Source organism: Rhinolophus sinicus, chromosome 1 (assembly GCF_057876585.1).
Source record: "Rhinolophus sinicus isolate RSI-liver-muscle chromosome 1, RSI-T2T, whole genome shotgun sequence".
Lineage (NCBI taxonomy): Eukaryota > Metazoa > Chordata > Mammalia > Chiroptera > Rhinolophidae > Rhinolophus > Rhinolophus sinicus.
The window spans coordinates 50,372,437-50,389,343 of record NC_142501.1 but is presented as its reverse complement, the minus strand read 5'-3'; the positions used below and the strand labels follow the sequence as shown (position 1 = coordinate 50,389,343).

The window sequence follows — 16,907 nt, the reverse complement described above, 5'->3', positions numbered from 1 at the left end:
TTGGTGTTATTAGGGAATATATGTGGAAGGTAAGTTTTTTCAGCCCTGCCTGTTTATGTGAGATGCCAAATCTGCCTTCCTGGAGTTCACAATCTTCCTGGGGAGACAAGACTACAAACAAACTTGAACAATTTTGAGTACAAATCAACACAGATTTTAAAAAGTCCTGCACCACATGGTTTAGAAAAAAAGTACCTGCAAAAAGAGGGGTGAGAAGGAAGGTACTAAGGTGGAGGGAGGCTTTCCTGCAATTCAGTGACAAAGCCTTGAGTGATGGTGAGGGGAAGCTGGGAACTAAAGCAAGAAAGCGCATTGTTTAGGTGAGACTGGTCTGACCAGTAGAATGGGTGTGGACCATAGGAATCCTCCCTTGTCAATCATAAACTCTGGTGCAGGCCCAAGACACCCGCAACCTCACGTGCCACGGAGACAGTTGTACAGATTTCCTCAGGAAAACACTGAAAGCAAAAATTGTGATCACACCCAACCCTTTCCTCTACGCCTTGCCTAGCGTCTCCCACGTCTCCAAAAGGAAGAGAGCAGTAGGTCAAACTCCTTTGTTTATTCATTCATTCAACAAACATTAATCTCTCATAAGGGGCCTTTTGTTTCCAGCAAGGGACGGATCCTGCCTATCCGGCAGCACCAAGCATTCCACAGCGAAGGGGCCCCCTAGTTGCCTGGCTCAGCAAGACCGCATCATCACTGGAAAGGCGAGTCTCTGAGACCAGCATTCCAACCGAGGAAGCGTCTTTGTAAATACAGGAAAGAAAGGTGTGGAGGGCGAGAATTGCTCTCCAACTGGGGTAGGGCTGGTGAAAGGAAGGGAAAACTGGGGACTCCTACAACTCCTCAGAAGAGCAAGCCCCCCCAAGCTGAGACCCAACCGGGGATCCCTTTTAAGGAGATTGCCTTGCTGGTCAGGATGTATATTTCCCCTTAGTAGGGTTTTCCATATTCATACATAAAGGATATCCCGAAAAGGAGCTGCCAACCCACCTCATCAGGATAGTGTTAAAGAGTGAAAGCAGGTCTAGATGGAGAAGAGAACAGAAACCGACCATGGAGACAACGTTACAGCATTAGCCCAAGTTTGAGAGAGAAAACCCCCATGTAAATCACAAAAATAACAGGCAGGAAAGGGTTGGGTTGGCAGGTTGTCTCCCCAAAAACCCTTGAGTAGAAAGCAAAGACTGCTGGTAACACGGACCGAAAGGAATTTGAAGACAACCGCGTATGTTGTTCACCAGTCCTTGCTGAAATGAATAGGCCGAGGGAAGCATGGGGGTCTTCCCACTCTGCCCAGCGGGCTGGAGAGAGCGGGGTTTGGCTTTGCTTAAGGGTGGGGGTCGGCAGCAGGCCCGGCTGGGCGTCCGAATCCGCCACGGGGGAGAGGGCGCGAGTGGGGGCGGGGGCGGGGCCTGTGGGCCCGGGCGGGTCGGGGGCGGGGCCCAGGTGGTGTTGATACACAAAGAGAAGGCACCCGGAGGCCGCGGTCCCGCCCACTGACGTGTCGTCTGGGAGGCCGCTATAACCCGCTGATTTCCGAGCTGCTCCAGAGCCGCGCGACGTCGCTGTCTTGGAGCTCCGTGTCCCGCACCACTAGCAGTCCGACCACGCGTTCCCGCACATTCACTCCTTTCCCTTGAGACGGCGAATGCCAGACGATTAGGGGGGCAACTTGCCATTTCCTTTTTTTATTAAGATTGTTTTTCCTGCCTATCTTTGGGGGTCTTTTGTTATTTTCTTTATCCCGCCCGATTTTTAAGAAAAACCCACCGAAAGCGTTTGCGTGACATCCGGGATTCAGGAGCCGAGACCACCGAGGTAACCGCGCGGGCGGTATCTGTGCAAAGGGCCCGGGGGCCCGGGCGAGAGTGGGGGAGGGGCGTCCGGGAGGAGCTGCGGCGGGAAGGCAGCTGCGGGGGTCATTTCCTCCTGGGACAGGCGATTGCAGTCCGCGGGGCTCGCCTCGAACCCCGGCCCACTGGGGATTCACCGCCCTCCTCGGGGCTGGGGAGGGGCGAAACGGGGCTCGGGGGCCGCGTATCCCCCGGGAGTGGAACCGCATTCTCCCGTTAGGGGGAGGGGAGCCAGCCCGCCCCGCGGCTCCGCTGCGGCAAGTCTTGTGGCTTATTTGCATCAATAAAAAAATAAATCCAGGGGGTCTGGAATTTGGGGGCGCCGAGGCGGGTTCGGGCTTTTAGTGTAGCGGAGCTCACGATTGGGGAAGACTGGCCAGGGACGTTTGACAATCGGCGATCGATATTGCATCAGTTTCCTTTCCCGGCATAGGAGGGGCCGGCCGGGCGTAGCGCTCGCCAGCCAAGTGCGAGTGGACGAGTGTGCTCGGGGGCACGGGCGTACGCGTGTCAACAAACCCGCTGAGCTCCTGGGAACGGGCGGTCTTCCCTGCTCTGTAGAGGACTACTGTCAGCCCTTTCCACCCCCTCGAGTCGGCTAACTGCCGCGAAGGCATTTCTCCATCTGGGGGCTTCGAGCATGAAAGGACGGGTTACGCGGCATTGCTTTTGCAAATGCTGGAAACGGGGAGATGTGTACCTGCGCGGCATGCACACCTACCCAATGCCTGGTGGGGCCGTGTACCCTGCATGCCAGTGTACGACCAAAGAGGCTGGGGGTAGAGAAAACCGAGTCCCCCGCACTCCTCTCTCAGACTTAGGATCGCCGAGAGGGTGAAATACTAGAATCTACCGAGAGGCCTCGGGGTCCGGAGAGCGCGGGCCTCCACAGACGCTGCGCGGCGGTGGGACCATCTTTGTTCTCCGCTTCTCCGCTGTCTGTACTTTTCCGCCCCTCGGCGCGCCCCCGCCCCTCGCGTTCGGCTGGTACTTTTCCACTCGCCTGTTCTGGGTGAATCAGCCGCGCTGCCGGGCGGCGTCACGTGACCAGGGCGGGCGCTGCGGTCCTGACGCGCCGCCTCTACCTTCGCAGGCAGCTGCGCGGGCCGGTGCACCAACAAGGACAAAAGGAGCCCAGTCTTACTCGAAGCATCCGATTTCCTCCCGGTGCCCAGCATGAAGAAAGCCGAAATGGGAAGGTTCAATATTTCCCCGGATGAGGACAGCAGCAGTTACAGTTCCAACAGCGACTTCAACTACTCCTACCCCACCAAGCAAGCTGCTCTGAAAAGGTGAGGGAAGTTGTATGCTGTTTTAAAAACGGCTTGTGCAGATCGGGGGTTCCGAGATTCTACTTTTGCTTTAATTTACTGTAGCATTTGGAGGGAAAGTAGTCTCTGAAGAGTATCCGTTTGTTGTATTGCAATGACAGTATCTCGTGCAAGTGGACTCCTACTTAATGCTTATGCATTTAAGTAAAGGTGTGTGACAACTAAATGACAGTTTTGTGTTAAAGCATTCCATTGTACATTTCAATCCAACTTAAAATTTCTCTTTTTTAATTTTTCAGCCATTATGCAGATGTAGACCCTGAAAACCAGAACTTTTTACTTGAATCGAATTTGGGGAAAAAGAAGTATGAAACAGACTTTGTAAGTTAAAAATAATAATTTGTGTGTCTGTGGCTTTATGGAGTAAAAGAATAGTTTTACTTTTAGATATCAAATCTAACTTGCCCAAAGCTGGTTTTCTCCATTTAATTATTGTTATATGTTTGGTTATCCTTTTCCCTCTATGTAGCATCCAGGTACTACTTCCTTTGGAATGTCAGTATTTAATCTGAGCAATGCGATTGTGGGCAGTGGAATCCTTGGGCTTTCTTATGCCATGGCTAATACTGGAATTGCTCTTTTTATGTAAGTATGTGTAAGTAGTGAGTCTGCCATGCAGGGCAGTTAATATGATGATACAACATATTTTAGCTCCAGAGATTGAATTTACAGTTGAAGTAGTTAACTTAAAAATCATTTGCTTAAAATTTAAAATATGAGAAATCAAAAAATATCTTTAGTATATAACTGTATGATATCAAGAAAGCCAATTAGGAAGAAATAGGACAACAATTAAAACTGATAATTAAGCCAAAAGTCTTTAAGTCAGTAGGAATACTTAAAGTTGTAACAGGGTTTGGATTAAAAAAAAAAAAAAAAAAAAAACTATTGATTAATCCAGAGTAGTTAGAAATTTTATTCTGGCAAAATTTGAAGCCAAAAATACTAATAAGTCAGTTTGATGAATTGACAGTTTCCCAAGGACCTATGGCCCCTTACATGCATAAGGAAAACAACTAATTTAAAAAAATATACATAGGGTGTGATGGTATTTGCCTAACCTGAAATAATGTTTGTTTTAAGAAAAGTGAGTCACAAAGCAACTGAAAAGTAACCCAGGTGTGTTTTTTTTTTAATATTTATTTATTCCAGATCTGTGTGATTGCCATATGCCATAGCAAAATTAATATTTTTAATAAGCACCTGCTTTTAAATGTTGTTTTTCTTAGTTGTTTAGTTAGAATTAGTTATACCTGTGATTTCCAGAACAAATACCTATAATAGAATTTTGGACCTTTTATAAAATACTTTAGAGCAGTGGTTCTTAACCTTCGTGGGGTCACAGACCCTTGGAGAATATAATATTAATAGAAAAGTATGGACCTTATTTTCAGCAAAAAAGCACAAAGCAAAAATGCATGTAAATTTGGGCATACATTTTCAATGATGTTTATGTCATAGCTGTTAAGTTTAAGTACCTTTGTGCTCTTGGCCAGGCAGTATCTGGAAGGTAGTGTGATTTTGTTGTGCAGATGAAGAAACCACATATGCAGGTGGCATGGAATTGTCCATTTGTGACAGGTACACTTTAGTTAGCTGACTGGTGCCTTCTATTCAACTTATTTCCTTCAGCAGAATAGCATGTTCGTGAAAGAAAAGCAGACCTTTACAAAGTGCTGCTTTGTGGTCGAATTCCATGTTTAAGTTAAGCTCAACTTAGAGCATTGGAAGCTAGGATTCAGTCAGCTTGCTTCATTAGCATGAGGTTGAGACCTCTTACCAAGGCGAAGGACCAGCAATTTACATAGAAAGGACCCTAGAGTTTCAAAGTTTTTAGTGTGGAACTTGAATGGCATCATTTTCAGATATTTAAAACCCTTCCTAAGCAGGTATAAAAACTGGAGGCAGTTTTTAAGTGGGGTTATAGTGCAGAATTTACATGAGATAAAATGGCACTTCTGTCTCATAAGTGAAAGCAAAACTCTGATATGTTAGCCTTGCACTTTGGAAATTAACGAATACTTTATAGGGTCTATGTGTTTGATGATTAACCATTTTAAGAAATGGTTAAATAGTATCAAGAGTGCTAAAATGAGTTGTTAGTGCATCAGTTTTACAAAGTATATTTAAAGGTAAATGGGCCAAAAGCCATGTAGTCTAGTTGAACAACTCTAGCTAACCTTGTCAGGCAGAATCAATCTTGAGGTTGAAAGTGACCTCAAAGGTTATGAAATCCATTTATCCCCCCATTGGCATTTCAATGTAGAGAAAGGAGGACTGAATTTGTAACTGTTTTGGATTAAACCAACAACTTTGCCTAGTTAGAGGTGAGGCTAATGGTGTCACTTCCCACCTCAGATTAGACCCCATAAAACTTTTGGCATTAGAATGGCAGCTTGGGTGGCCGATTAGCTCTGTTGGTTAGAGCGGTTGCTACTAACACCAAGGTTGCCGGTTTGATCCCAGCACGGGCCACTTTGAGCTGCGCCCTCTTTAAAAAAAAAGAATGGCAGCTTGATGTCACCATCTGTGTTTAACTGACAGACATCAGTTTTGTTGCCAAACCTTATATGGTACTATATACAGTTTGCCTGTAAAATTTTTTAAAATGTAACTTCTTGAATGTAGAATTTTCTGTGAGTTTCCCTGATTTTGAATTTTGTTCCTTTTAATAAAAAGAAATTTATGATTTCTTGGCTTGCCTGGAGAGGGGGGAGAAAAATAAATGGAATGAGAGAGAACCAGTGCTCTAAAGGAAAACTTGAGGGAACATTTAGTCCCTCTTTTCATTTTTTACCCCCTGTTCCAGTGAGGAGACAGCCCTGACAGTTGGGGACTGATAGATAGCACAGGCATTATTTAACTTTGTGACCATGCTGGGCCTGTATTCCACACCCTGGGGTGCAATATAATATGTCGTCACGTTGGTTACTTCTCTGATTTATGCTATCTCAATTGCATTTCAAAAGTACCTTGTAGGCTGGGTTTGCTAGCAGGTATTACCACCATTTTACAGGTAAAGGGAACTATTAAAGTGCAAAGAAGTGGCAAGTATACAGCTAATTATTATGGTACCAGAATCAAATTTTAAGTCTCATAACTGCCATTTTAAAGTTTGGGCCAGTGTGTAAACTCCTGCTCTTACCAATACTATAGAGCCTATAACCTGAGACATGCAAGTTTTTAGTGCCTGCCAGGTAAGAGAATATGTTGACACTCTAGCCAGAAAAGTGAACAGTTCTTGGCATTCTATCTAGCACAAGAAGTATTAGGACAAATTCTATATTTAATGTTTAAGTAACCAGAAAAAAAAGTTTTTAAATAGAGCTGTGCTTGTTTTTAACCCTACACCATTTCTTTCTCATCAGAATCCTCTTGGTATTTGTATCAATATTTTCCCTGTATTCTGTTCATCTCCTTTTGAAGACTGCCAATGAAGGAGGTACGGTAGCATTCTTGAAATTTCTAAAACAATTATGCCTGTCGTGATTTTGTTCCTCTTATAAAAGACTTGCTTCATGCTTCTGTGTTCTTCAAATTATAGGGTCTTTATCATATGAACAATTGGGATATAAGGCATTTGGAATGGTTGGAAAGCTTGCAGCTTCTGGATCGATTACAATGCAGAATATTGGCGGTAAGAATTTTTTAAATGGCTATTTCGATAGACTTTTTGCTCTTTGTGTTACGTAGCACAGAGTGGTGACACGTTACTTTGGTGTCACGGTGCCACATTTTGCACTTGTAATGGTATAATTTTGTTTTCCTCCAGCTATGTCAAGCTACCTCTTCATAGTGAAATATGAGTTACCTTTGGTGATCAAGGCATTAATGAACATTGAAGATACAACTGGGTAGGTGCTAAGTAAGGTTACTCATAAGAAACGATTAAAATCTAAAATGGTTAGATAAATTTTATCAAAGGTGAATATAAAATGACTCAGTAAATTATTTTTTGTAAATCTTATTGTTGAAACTGACCAAGAAGTCCCCCATAAGCTGATTTGATCTTTTGAGGACGAAAGGCCAAAGATGGTAGCTAGTTTTATAACTCTGGATAACTAACTTTAACCTGTGTGTGAAAACAGGCTTTTTAAACTTAACTTTCCTCTATATTGACTCTTTAAGAAGTTAAAGCTGAATAACATATACTTCAACCTACATTAGGACTGCAGCTTTGAATTGTTAAAAATCAATTCCTGTCTGATTTTTGTAAATTTGAAATTCTTAAAACTTTATTTAAAATGCATAATACTAGAAAATGCATGGCCATACTATAGAAACGTTATCCTTCTAGCAAAGTTATTCATCATGTGGACTAATAGGTTTTTATCTAAAGTAAACATGGGGGGAAATAGTTTACTTCCCCACTTACTTGCAGCTCTTTATCTCAAAAGACAGAGGTGTGGTTATCTCTGTGCTTTAGAAATTTATTTTAGTAGGCCGATCTTTAGATAGAGGTTTGTGTGGGGTCTTTGTTGCTGAAGTGAGTGGAGTAGAATTCACAGTGCAATTAGAATTTGCAAATAGTAAGGTAAAAGAAGGTAGCATTGATTACTTAAAAAGGAAAAATATTGCTAGGACTCTTAGGAGACATGTTAATATTTTCTGTTAACTTCAGAAGGGATTTTTTGATGATCTTTGGAGTCAAGGTGGGTCAAGGTGTTACATACAGCACACTCTTGACAACCTGGAATAAGTCCTGGTTTGGGAGACTGGATTTTGTTGCTTTTGCCTGTGTATTTTATCTAAATGTGAAAAACTTTCCTTGTTGAAGTGTTGAATACGTACACTTGGTAACAAATGTCTGAAAGAAACTTGTTTTAAAATTTCCTTGTTTCTAGCATTAAAAATTGCAAGCTAAAGCTATGACTAAGTTGGTGTATAATTTTTCTAAAAATGCTTAATGATAAGATTACTGGCTTAACAATGCCTCTTTGTTCCCTATATTAATAGCAAGCCTTTAAGAAGTATTTTATGTTATGAATCAGCTGGCAGCCTTCCCAGAGCAAACAGTGGGACAAAAGTTATACTGTTTCATACCCCATTTCTAACCTGAGTGAATATTCATCTAGTGCACAAAGTTAGAGATTTATTCCTGTCTGTAGGCTTTTTGAATGAGCAGTACTTTCAAACCTATCTTTTTTGTGTGTATTTTTATAGTATTTCTGTAAAATGAGTCCTGTGAGAAGATCCGCATATTTTCCTGAGGATATTTGTGACCGGTTTTGACCTTGTTTTTCTTTTCTTTAATTCAGATTGTGGTATCTGAACGGTGACTATTTGGTTCTGCTGGTGTCATTGCTGCTCATTCTTCCTTTGTCATTGCTGAGAAATTTAGGTGAGCAATCTCCTCTCTAAAGAGAATTGAAATGATCCTCACCAGCTAGTTGGCTTTCTCTTAACTAGATATTGAGAGCTAAAAAACCCTAAATGCATACCTTTGGGGGTTGCAGTATACAAACCTGTGGGTCTTTCCAAGTCCTAGCACTGTCATTACCAAGGGGCCAAAATATTCTGTTGACATTTTATAATATTTTGTACTTTGTAAGTAATAATACAGAAAGAAAGTTTTTATTATTTTAGTTATTTAGCATCTTAGTACGTAAGAATTAGAAACTTACTATTGTAGTCACAACTAAAGTCTTGCAGGCAGAATTGAGTTATTTAATAGAGAAAATAGAAAATATATTTGCCCTAGACTTATTTCATTGGACTAACATTCATCGCCCCTGTCCCCTTATAGGATATTTGGGATATACCAGTGGCCTTTCCTTGTTGTGTATGATGTTCTTTCTGATTGTGGTAGGTATAACTTTTCTATAAAGCTGGAGATTTTTTTATATAAGCTCTGTCAAAATACTCAGTTTAACAAATGCAAAATAATATATTTTCAGGTGATTTGCAAGAAATTTGAGATTGCTTGTCCTTTCGAAGCTACTTTGATAATTAATGAAACAGTAAACGGCACCTTCACACAGCCAATAACTTTTGCACCTGACATGACATTTAACACGACTGATGATTCTTGCAGACCGCATTATTTTATCTTCAACTCACAGGTAACTAAATATCATCTTCATTTTCTGAAAGGAAGATATTAAGGAAGAAAAGAGGGAAACTATGTACTGGAAATTTGAAAAATCACTCCCAAGGTAAAGGGAGGAGGGGTAAAAGCTGCTCTTTAGAAAACATCATTAGGTTATTAAGGACTGAAAAGAAAGCATTGGTTTGTGTCTTAAAATAGATTCAGAAATGAAATAATCATAGGATGTTAATAAATTAACACATTCAAAAGTTAGGATGTTAATGAGTAAACAAAGTAGAAGATTGGAAGGTAATGACATAAGGGAAGCTAATTATTTTAGGCTTTGATTTTAAGATTAGTTGATATAAAATACAAGTTACATGAATTTGTTACATTAGGATATTGAGTAAGTTTTTACATTTTTTACAGACCGTCTATGCTGTGCCGATTCTGACCTTTTCATTTGTCTGTCATCCTGCTATTCTTCCCATCTACGAAGAACTGAAAGGGTGAGTTCTTAACCTATTTCCACATAAATTTATTGGAAAAATGTTATTCAATTACTGCTATAGCTATTGCTAAAATATATTTTTATATTTTCCTTTGAATTTACATAGCCGCAGCCGTAGAAGAATGATGAACGTGTCCAAGATTTCATTTTTTGCTATGTTTCTCATGTACCTGCTTGCTGCCCTCTTTGGATACCTGACATTTTATGGTAAATAATGTCTGGTTTACCAAAAAAAGAAAGAAATCACTTTGTAAAATAAAATTGATACTTTGATAAGTATAGTTCTAGCACTAAAAAAAGTCAACCTGTTTTGGTATATTTCATTTGTGATGAGAAATTGGAAATTGAATTTAGAGCTTAGAATTTCCTATAGTATATTTAATCAGTAATTACTAGAGCCCAGGTTCAAAAGTTTACCGTTAATCATTTGATGCCATTTTTGTATGATGTGCTTGCATCTAAGTTCATCTCACCTATCTCCTTTCCCATTGCCTTCAAATTATACGACACACACAAACTAAGCCAAACCATGGGATTTAGCTATTTAGCTCCTGTTGTTTTTAATGGGGGTCATGTGGCTAAATCTCTGCTTGGTATTTAGAAAAATTTTCCTTCAATGTTATTTTAATTGCATTAGCCCTAATTCCAATTAATCTTATTAGCCTCTTAGTTTATAGTCATTTTGTGAGTAGCTAGTAACTTAGGTGCAAATTTTGCCACAAATTAGATTTTCTACCTAATCTCCAGAGAAAACAGCATATTTGAAGTTTTTGTTTTGTTTTGGTCTTTGCCCACAGAACACGTTGAGTCTGAATTGCTTCATACCTACGCCAGTGTCTTGGGAGCTGATATTCTTCTTCTCATTGTCCGTTTGGCTGTGTTGATGGCTGTCACCCTAACAGTACCAGTCGTTATTTTCCCGGTAATCACTTGTTCTCTTTTCAGTAGGAATGAGTTTAAACGTGAAGATTAGTGAGATTTTCCTCTTCTGGGAGAAGGGTAACACCACTAGGGTGGTAGAGTTGATGGTGGTTTTGAAGGGACTGTATTTTGCAGATTTTCAAAACATCCTAGGGCATTTTTTCCATAATTGAAGATATTAAATGATCTAACAGTGTTCAGATGTTTAGAAACCAGCAGTAGAGGAGGGCGGCACAAGTTTATTATTTAAATAGCTACTTATTTTAGATACATTTCCTAATTTTTTTAAAATCAATTAAAGCTGGAATTTTAATTTGCTTGTCTATTTATTTATTGCAGATCCGGGGTTCTATAACTCACCTGTTTTGCCAAGCAAAAGATTTCAGTTGGTGGCGTCATACTCTCATTACAGTGTCCATCTTGGCATTTACCAATTTGCTTGTCATCTTTGTCCCAACTATTAGAGATATCTTTGGTTTCATTGGTAAGTTTTAGAAATTATCAGGGTTCACTCAAATATCAGGAATTTTAAGGTTTAAAAATGAATGACAAGTGATTTATTGAATTCTTAAGAAGGCGAATGTTCTTTTACAGGTGCATCTGCAGCTGCTATGTTGATTTTTATTCTTCCATCGGCCTTCTATATCAAGTTAGTTAAGAAAGAATCTATGAAATCTATACAGAAGATTGGGGTGAGTAAGAGATGATGACTGACAAGAAACACTAATAATCTTCCAATACTAGAAATGTCCTCAACTGATTTTAAGTTTAGTACCTTAGCTATCATTTGTTGTAGTTTCACTTTTAAGTTTTTATTTAATTTCTATCACCGTGCTTCACAGTTGAAAGACGGGGGAGAGGAGGTAAAAGATAATAAAAGACAGTTTGCCATCTAATACATGCTTAAGTTAATCGTAAGAAAGGTAATATCTAATACAGAGATAGAATGTAAAGTATGAAAATACTGGCTTAGCTTTTAACATTTGTTTAACCAGTATTTTTTGGACTGCCTACTGTATGACAAGCACTTAAATGGACGTTGATTATATAAAAGAGAAAAAGATGGGCTATTTAGTCTAACAAAACAAACCATCTTCAACGCAGAGCTTGGGGCGGGGGTGGGGGCGGCAATTAGTACACTTTAAAATACTGTTATGTACTTGCAAGTGTAACAACAACTAATTTTACATAGGGTATGATACAGTAAGCACAAACGATCCTGGTGGTGATATTTAGGGAAAACATTACTTTTCAGTCCTTACTCTCCACTAACATTCTGATCTGATTAAAGTACTAAAAATGTTTGTAAACCAACAACTGTCATCTTGTTTTACTTAAAGTATGTAGGATCAGTAATTGAAGGGTAGGATTTAGGAGTAAACTTACTCCTGTCTCTTAGAAAGACCTCTGGCTTTGTTTGATGCAGGATGCATTTTAGGATGACTTGGGTTTGATTTTATGACTTAAATTTTTGCTGAAAAAAAATGCAAAAAACCCAGTCCAGTTCTACTTTATGAGTTAGTACCTTTCGCAAAGAAAATGATTTACCTTTTCATTTGAGAGAAAGAAATGAGAGTGACATTTTGGAAGGTTTCAAAGATAGTTATTTTGTACTATACATGACCCCTTGGTTATTTAAGACCATTTAAATATCTTTAGCAACGTAAAACTAGCTCTATAGAATATTATTGACATAATTTTAGTAATTATAAGCCCATTTTTAAAAGTAGAAAGATGAATGTTAAACATTTTGTTGCTTGCTGATCAGTTTTCTCTGTGTTCTCATTGCAGGCTATGTTCTTCCTGCTAAGTGGCATAGTGGTGATGACCGGAAGCATGGCCTTGATTATTCTGGATTGGGTACACAATGCCTCGGGAGGTGGCCATTAACTGGGCACCACTAAAACTTCAGTAGTCCATTTGATGCCAGTGTTGAGTCAACTCTCAACTACTATGAAATTTCACCTAATGTTTTTAGTTTCACTTCCTTTTGAAGTGCAGATTCCTCGCTGGTTCTTCTGAGTGCAGAATATGTGAACTCTTTTTTTGGTTTGTTTTTTGTTTTTTTTAAAGAAACTATTCTGTATGATAGAAATGGACATTAACAACAAAACCACGAGTCTCGGGTTAACGGAAGTGACAATTTTATTCCATTCCAGAGAATGGACGAACTCTTTTATCAAGCCACATGTTTGGCTGTGTCATTGTTTAACTTGGATATTTTATGATTTTACTTGAATGTGCCTAATGGAACCATTTGATGTGAGAAACAATTCTTAATTTACAGCAAAGTATTCAAATAAGCATTGAGAAAAACACTATTATTTTTTTTGTACCAAAAATATTTAAAGACCTCAGAAGCACTATTTTACTTTTTAAAAATTGCTTTTTTTGGACATTGTCCAAAAATAGTTGTCAATAAATTCCACAAAACAATTTTCATTGGTGTTTTGAAAACAAATATTAGTATTATGAAATGAATTGCCTTTTTATAGGCATAATAAGCCAAACACTTTTTTTACCCAAAATGATTTTTAAACAAGATGATGTAATGAAAAATTGTACCATGAATAGGAGCATAGTGTTTTCCATTCAAACTTCATCATTTAAGGATGATTGATTATTATTGCTATACCAAATCAGATGAACTCTGTTCATCATTTTCTTTATCCCCAAATAATTTAGTTCACTCAAACTGAGATATTTATGGTTTTAATCTATTAGAATGGACGATAATGCAGATATTTCTATGGAAAAGTAAAATAACTAATTTTGAGGTACCAAATAGTGCAATTGGGTAAAACAGGGTTTATTCAGTTGCATCTGTCTCCAGAGTTGTACTGACAGCTCTGGTTTTTTTGGGCCAGCCCTTTTTTGACATTGCTTCCAGCAGTGGAAAATGGGCATTTGATGGCTATAGGCCAAAACTGTTCTATCCAGAGTACAACTTTTCAAAATGCTCGCCTGCTACTGGAAGTGTGAATGACTTGATAATGTATGGCTTAGTCGTGTTCATGTCTACAGTAGAGGTCTAATCCACAGGTTACACCGATATTTGGTACAATATGAGTTCTCTTCATATAGGCCACAGGGTTTCTCATGCAAAACTCCTTTGCACGGGATTGTCATCTCAGTCTTGTACAACACAGAATTATTTGTTTACATCTCCAACTAATGGTTAGCTAGGGAAAACAATACAACCTGAGTGTAAGTAGTTGGTCCAACTGCATGTTCACCCTTCCATTTCAATTCCAGTAGAACTGAAAAAATTTGGCTTTAAGAACACATTTATTGTACGTTATGGTGTATGGTGAATATATTATTAAATAATGTGGTACTTTGCTCATCAGGCATAATGTCTAAAATCTAACATACATAATTCCATTAGTGGTTGGGGGAAGCAAATAATAGAATCATCAATTGGTCATCTGGCTCTAAGGTTTTCTTTTAAACTAAACATTTTTAGTTTTAGGCCAGGGCCAGAAATGTGGCAGACAGGTTTTTGTTAACGCATTCTTGTATTATATGTGACTAGATTATAGACAAGATATGTCTAATTAAAGACCCTTGTGGAACTGGAAGACTTCTTGTAGTGCTACGTTGGGTGAAACCAATGGTCCATTTTTGTTTGTTTCTACGAAAATAATTGGGGACCATCTAGAAAGGCAGTGAGAAGGTGGATTCTACAGCACTGCTTTCATTTAATTGGGCTTTTGGCACTCCCTCGAAATCCAGAACCTCACCTCTAGTTCAGACCAAGACTTGGCACTTCTGCTTGAGTTCCTGAAAGAATTGCTGATTTTGTACCTGAGGCCTGTTAGGGAATACCAAGTGAAGAGCAGTTTTCTACCGTTTACATCCTTTCATGTGGGAGGAAATACCGAGTCAACCAGGAAGGAATGGAAAAAAATCCTTACAGCAAGTCAATGCGGGGAGTCTCATCCAGTCCTCTTCCAGCTGTTTGAGGTTCAAAATCAGCTGCCTAGGGTCAATTCCATTGCATGATTTTCTTGGAGCTAGATTGTCTGCCTTGAGGTTCCTAAACAGTGACTTCCCGTTAATGAGCAGTCTTCAGTATTAAAACCACTGTCTGGTCACCTCATTTTGCATTACTGTCTTCCGTGGATGTTTCAGTTATAACTGTAATGTTATTTATAGAACAGCATTAATCCATTAAAGCTAACCTATTTTTCAATATTTATGATAATCTATGTACATACATTGTCTGTCCATACGTATTTGTAAATAGGTTGTATATAGTTCCATAGATCAGGTTTGGGTCTTGGATTTGAGTGTACATATTCCTGTAAGTTTCTCAACTGCGTTTTGATGAATTCACACAGTATATATATAAGAATTGTCCCCAAAGTACCTGTACTGAGATTTCAATATAAACAAATTGACAAATTGTAAAACACTAAAAATTTTTAACTGTTTAAATTGTATTTGCAATACAGACTAAACTGGCTGAGCATTACATTTTTTTCACGAAAACTTGGTACAAGTTAAGATCTCTTAAATTTTAAATAAGGTCTAAATTTTCAAAATGCAGTAGTTAACAAAATGTGACCTAATGAAATGAAATCAAATGTGATCTGGTGTAACGAAAGACCTTTCAGAACCTGGGTGTGTTAACTTCCTGTATATAATGTAAAAATCCCCACTGTACTGTTATAGGCCAACAATTCCAGTATGATTTGTTGGCAAAGAGTGCTACACCGTTTCAATGAAACAATGTATGTTTGTTTTAACTGAACTAAAATAAATACATGCTTAATCCTGAGTAGCAGTGTTTTCTTTGAGGTAATTGGACCAGTGGTGTCTGATGTATTTTGTAAGTACAGCACCTAGTATCCCGGTCCATACACTGTTAGTGATGATATAATGAAAACTGTCAGGGAAAAATTGGTTCTGCTATTAAGTACCTAAAGATAAGTTTACAAAGTGTGAGGAGGAATGAAAAAAACTGCTAAAAGTCAACTCAAGGACCCTGGCGTCGACCTATCAGGTCATTAGTGCCTCAGAATCACCTGGGGAACTTTTCTAAAATGCAGCTTTCTGGGTCATGTGCCTACAATAGTCCGATTCCATAGGTCTGTAGGGCAGCCCAGAATTTTTCTTCCCCAGAAAGCTACCAGTGTGATTCTTAGGCACCATTAATATTAAGGGGTGCTGAAACAGGCCTAGGAAGAAGTCATGGGTTCCACCATAGTGAAGTCACTGCAAAGGAGAAGACAAGCTGAAGAGGAATTTCACAGGCAAGCGGATGAGACAAGAGTTCAGGTATGGCCTACTGACAGCATTAAGAGCTTGGGGCTCCTAAAGTGAGGCGCATACAAAGCTAAAACAAAAAGGGAGATACCACAGAATAGCCAGTGTGCTTGGGATTGGTTCCAAAGGCAAGGTAATGTTTCTGCAAGAAACATACTGTTACCAACGAAGATCAAGTGAGAAAGAACTGTGAGTACCATGTTTCCTCGAAAATAAGACAGCTGTAATACGTCTTTTGGAGCAAAAATTAACGTAAGACCCAGTATTATTTTACTATAAGACTGGGTCTTATGTTAATTTTTGCTCCAAAAGAGTCATTAGAGCTGATTGTCCGGCTAGGTCTTATTTTTGGGGAAATACGGTAGAAAGTGCAGCATAATTTGCAACAAATCTGAATTGAACAAAAGACTACTGGTAGAGTTTTCAGTTACCTGAGAAGCTGTACTTGAACACCTACCAAGTGCAACTAACCATGTCCAGGGGAAACAGGGTAGGGTTATGTATCAGGTGGGTTTTAACAGAATCTGTACACTCACTTTAAACCTTAAAAAAAAAAAAAAAAAAGACTGAAATGAACCAGAAAGCCAACTTACTAATCTAACATTAGAAATAAATTTAGTGGGTATGTCCACTCACGAGATAAAAATGCAGTTCTATAACCATGCAGCCAGCTATGCCCTATAGGTATTTCCAGTAAGCCTGAGGAATATTCTAGGACTGTTTATCAAAAGCAGAGCTGTTTGTCTTGACTTGAAAATACTCTCACCTGGAGAATTAGCTTAGTTATGTTTCTGGGAACAAAGTAAAAATCCATTTAAATTAAGCAAAAAGTTAATTTTTTTTCAGAGGGAGAGAACCTTTAAAAAGGAGATTGGAGTACCTCAGAGAATGAGAAGATAAACAGGCTTTCAAAAAGCAAAACACTAGATTTGTTCTAGAGACCTCCATGACAGAAATCTGTGAGACTTCACTAAAGAGCTCTG

At 39.2% G+C, this 16,907-nt stretch overlaps 1 protein-coding gene across 2 annotated transcripts; it reads left to right on the top strand.

Annotated features, from left to right (window-relative positions):
• The first annotated feature begins 1,540 nt into the window (after positions 1–1,540).
• Positions 1,541–15,436, top strand: SLC38A2 (solute carrier family 38 member 2). Of its 2 annotated transcripts, XM_019748399.3 has the most exons (16): positions 1,541–1,827; positions 2,956–3,154; positions 3,433–3,514; positions 3,663–3,778; positions 6,562–6,635; positions 6,738–6,830; positions 6,966–7,047; positions 8,452–8,534; positions 8,940–8,998; positions 9,091–9,255; positions 9,651–9,730; positions 9,839–9,939; positions 10,530–10,654; positions 10,993–11,137; positions 11,248–11,345; positions 12,445–15,436. In XM_019748399.3, the coding sequence occupies exons 2-16, from the start codon at positions 3,039–3,041 to the stop codon at positions 12,541–12,543; spliced, it is 1,518 nt and encodes a 505-aa protein (XP_019603958.1). In that variant the 5' UTR covers positions 1,541–1,827; positions 2,956–3,038; the 3' UTR covers positions 12,544–15,436. The 2 variants fall into 2 exon arrangements, with proteins under 2 accessions (XP_019603958.1, XP_088655075.1); XM_088798949.1 differs by lacking the exon at positions 3,663–3,778 and having other exon boundaries at positions 1,558–1,827.
• Positions 15,437–16,907: the final 1,471 nt, after the last annotated feature.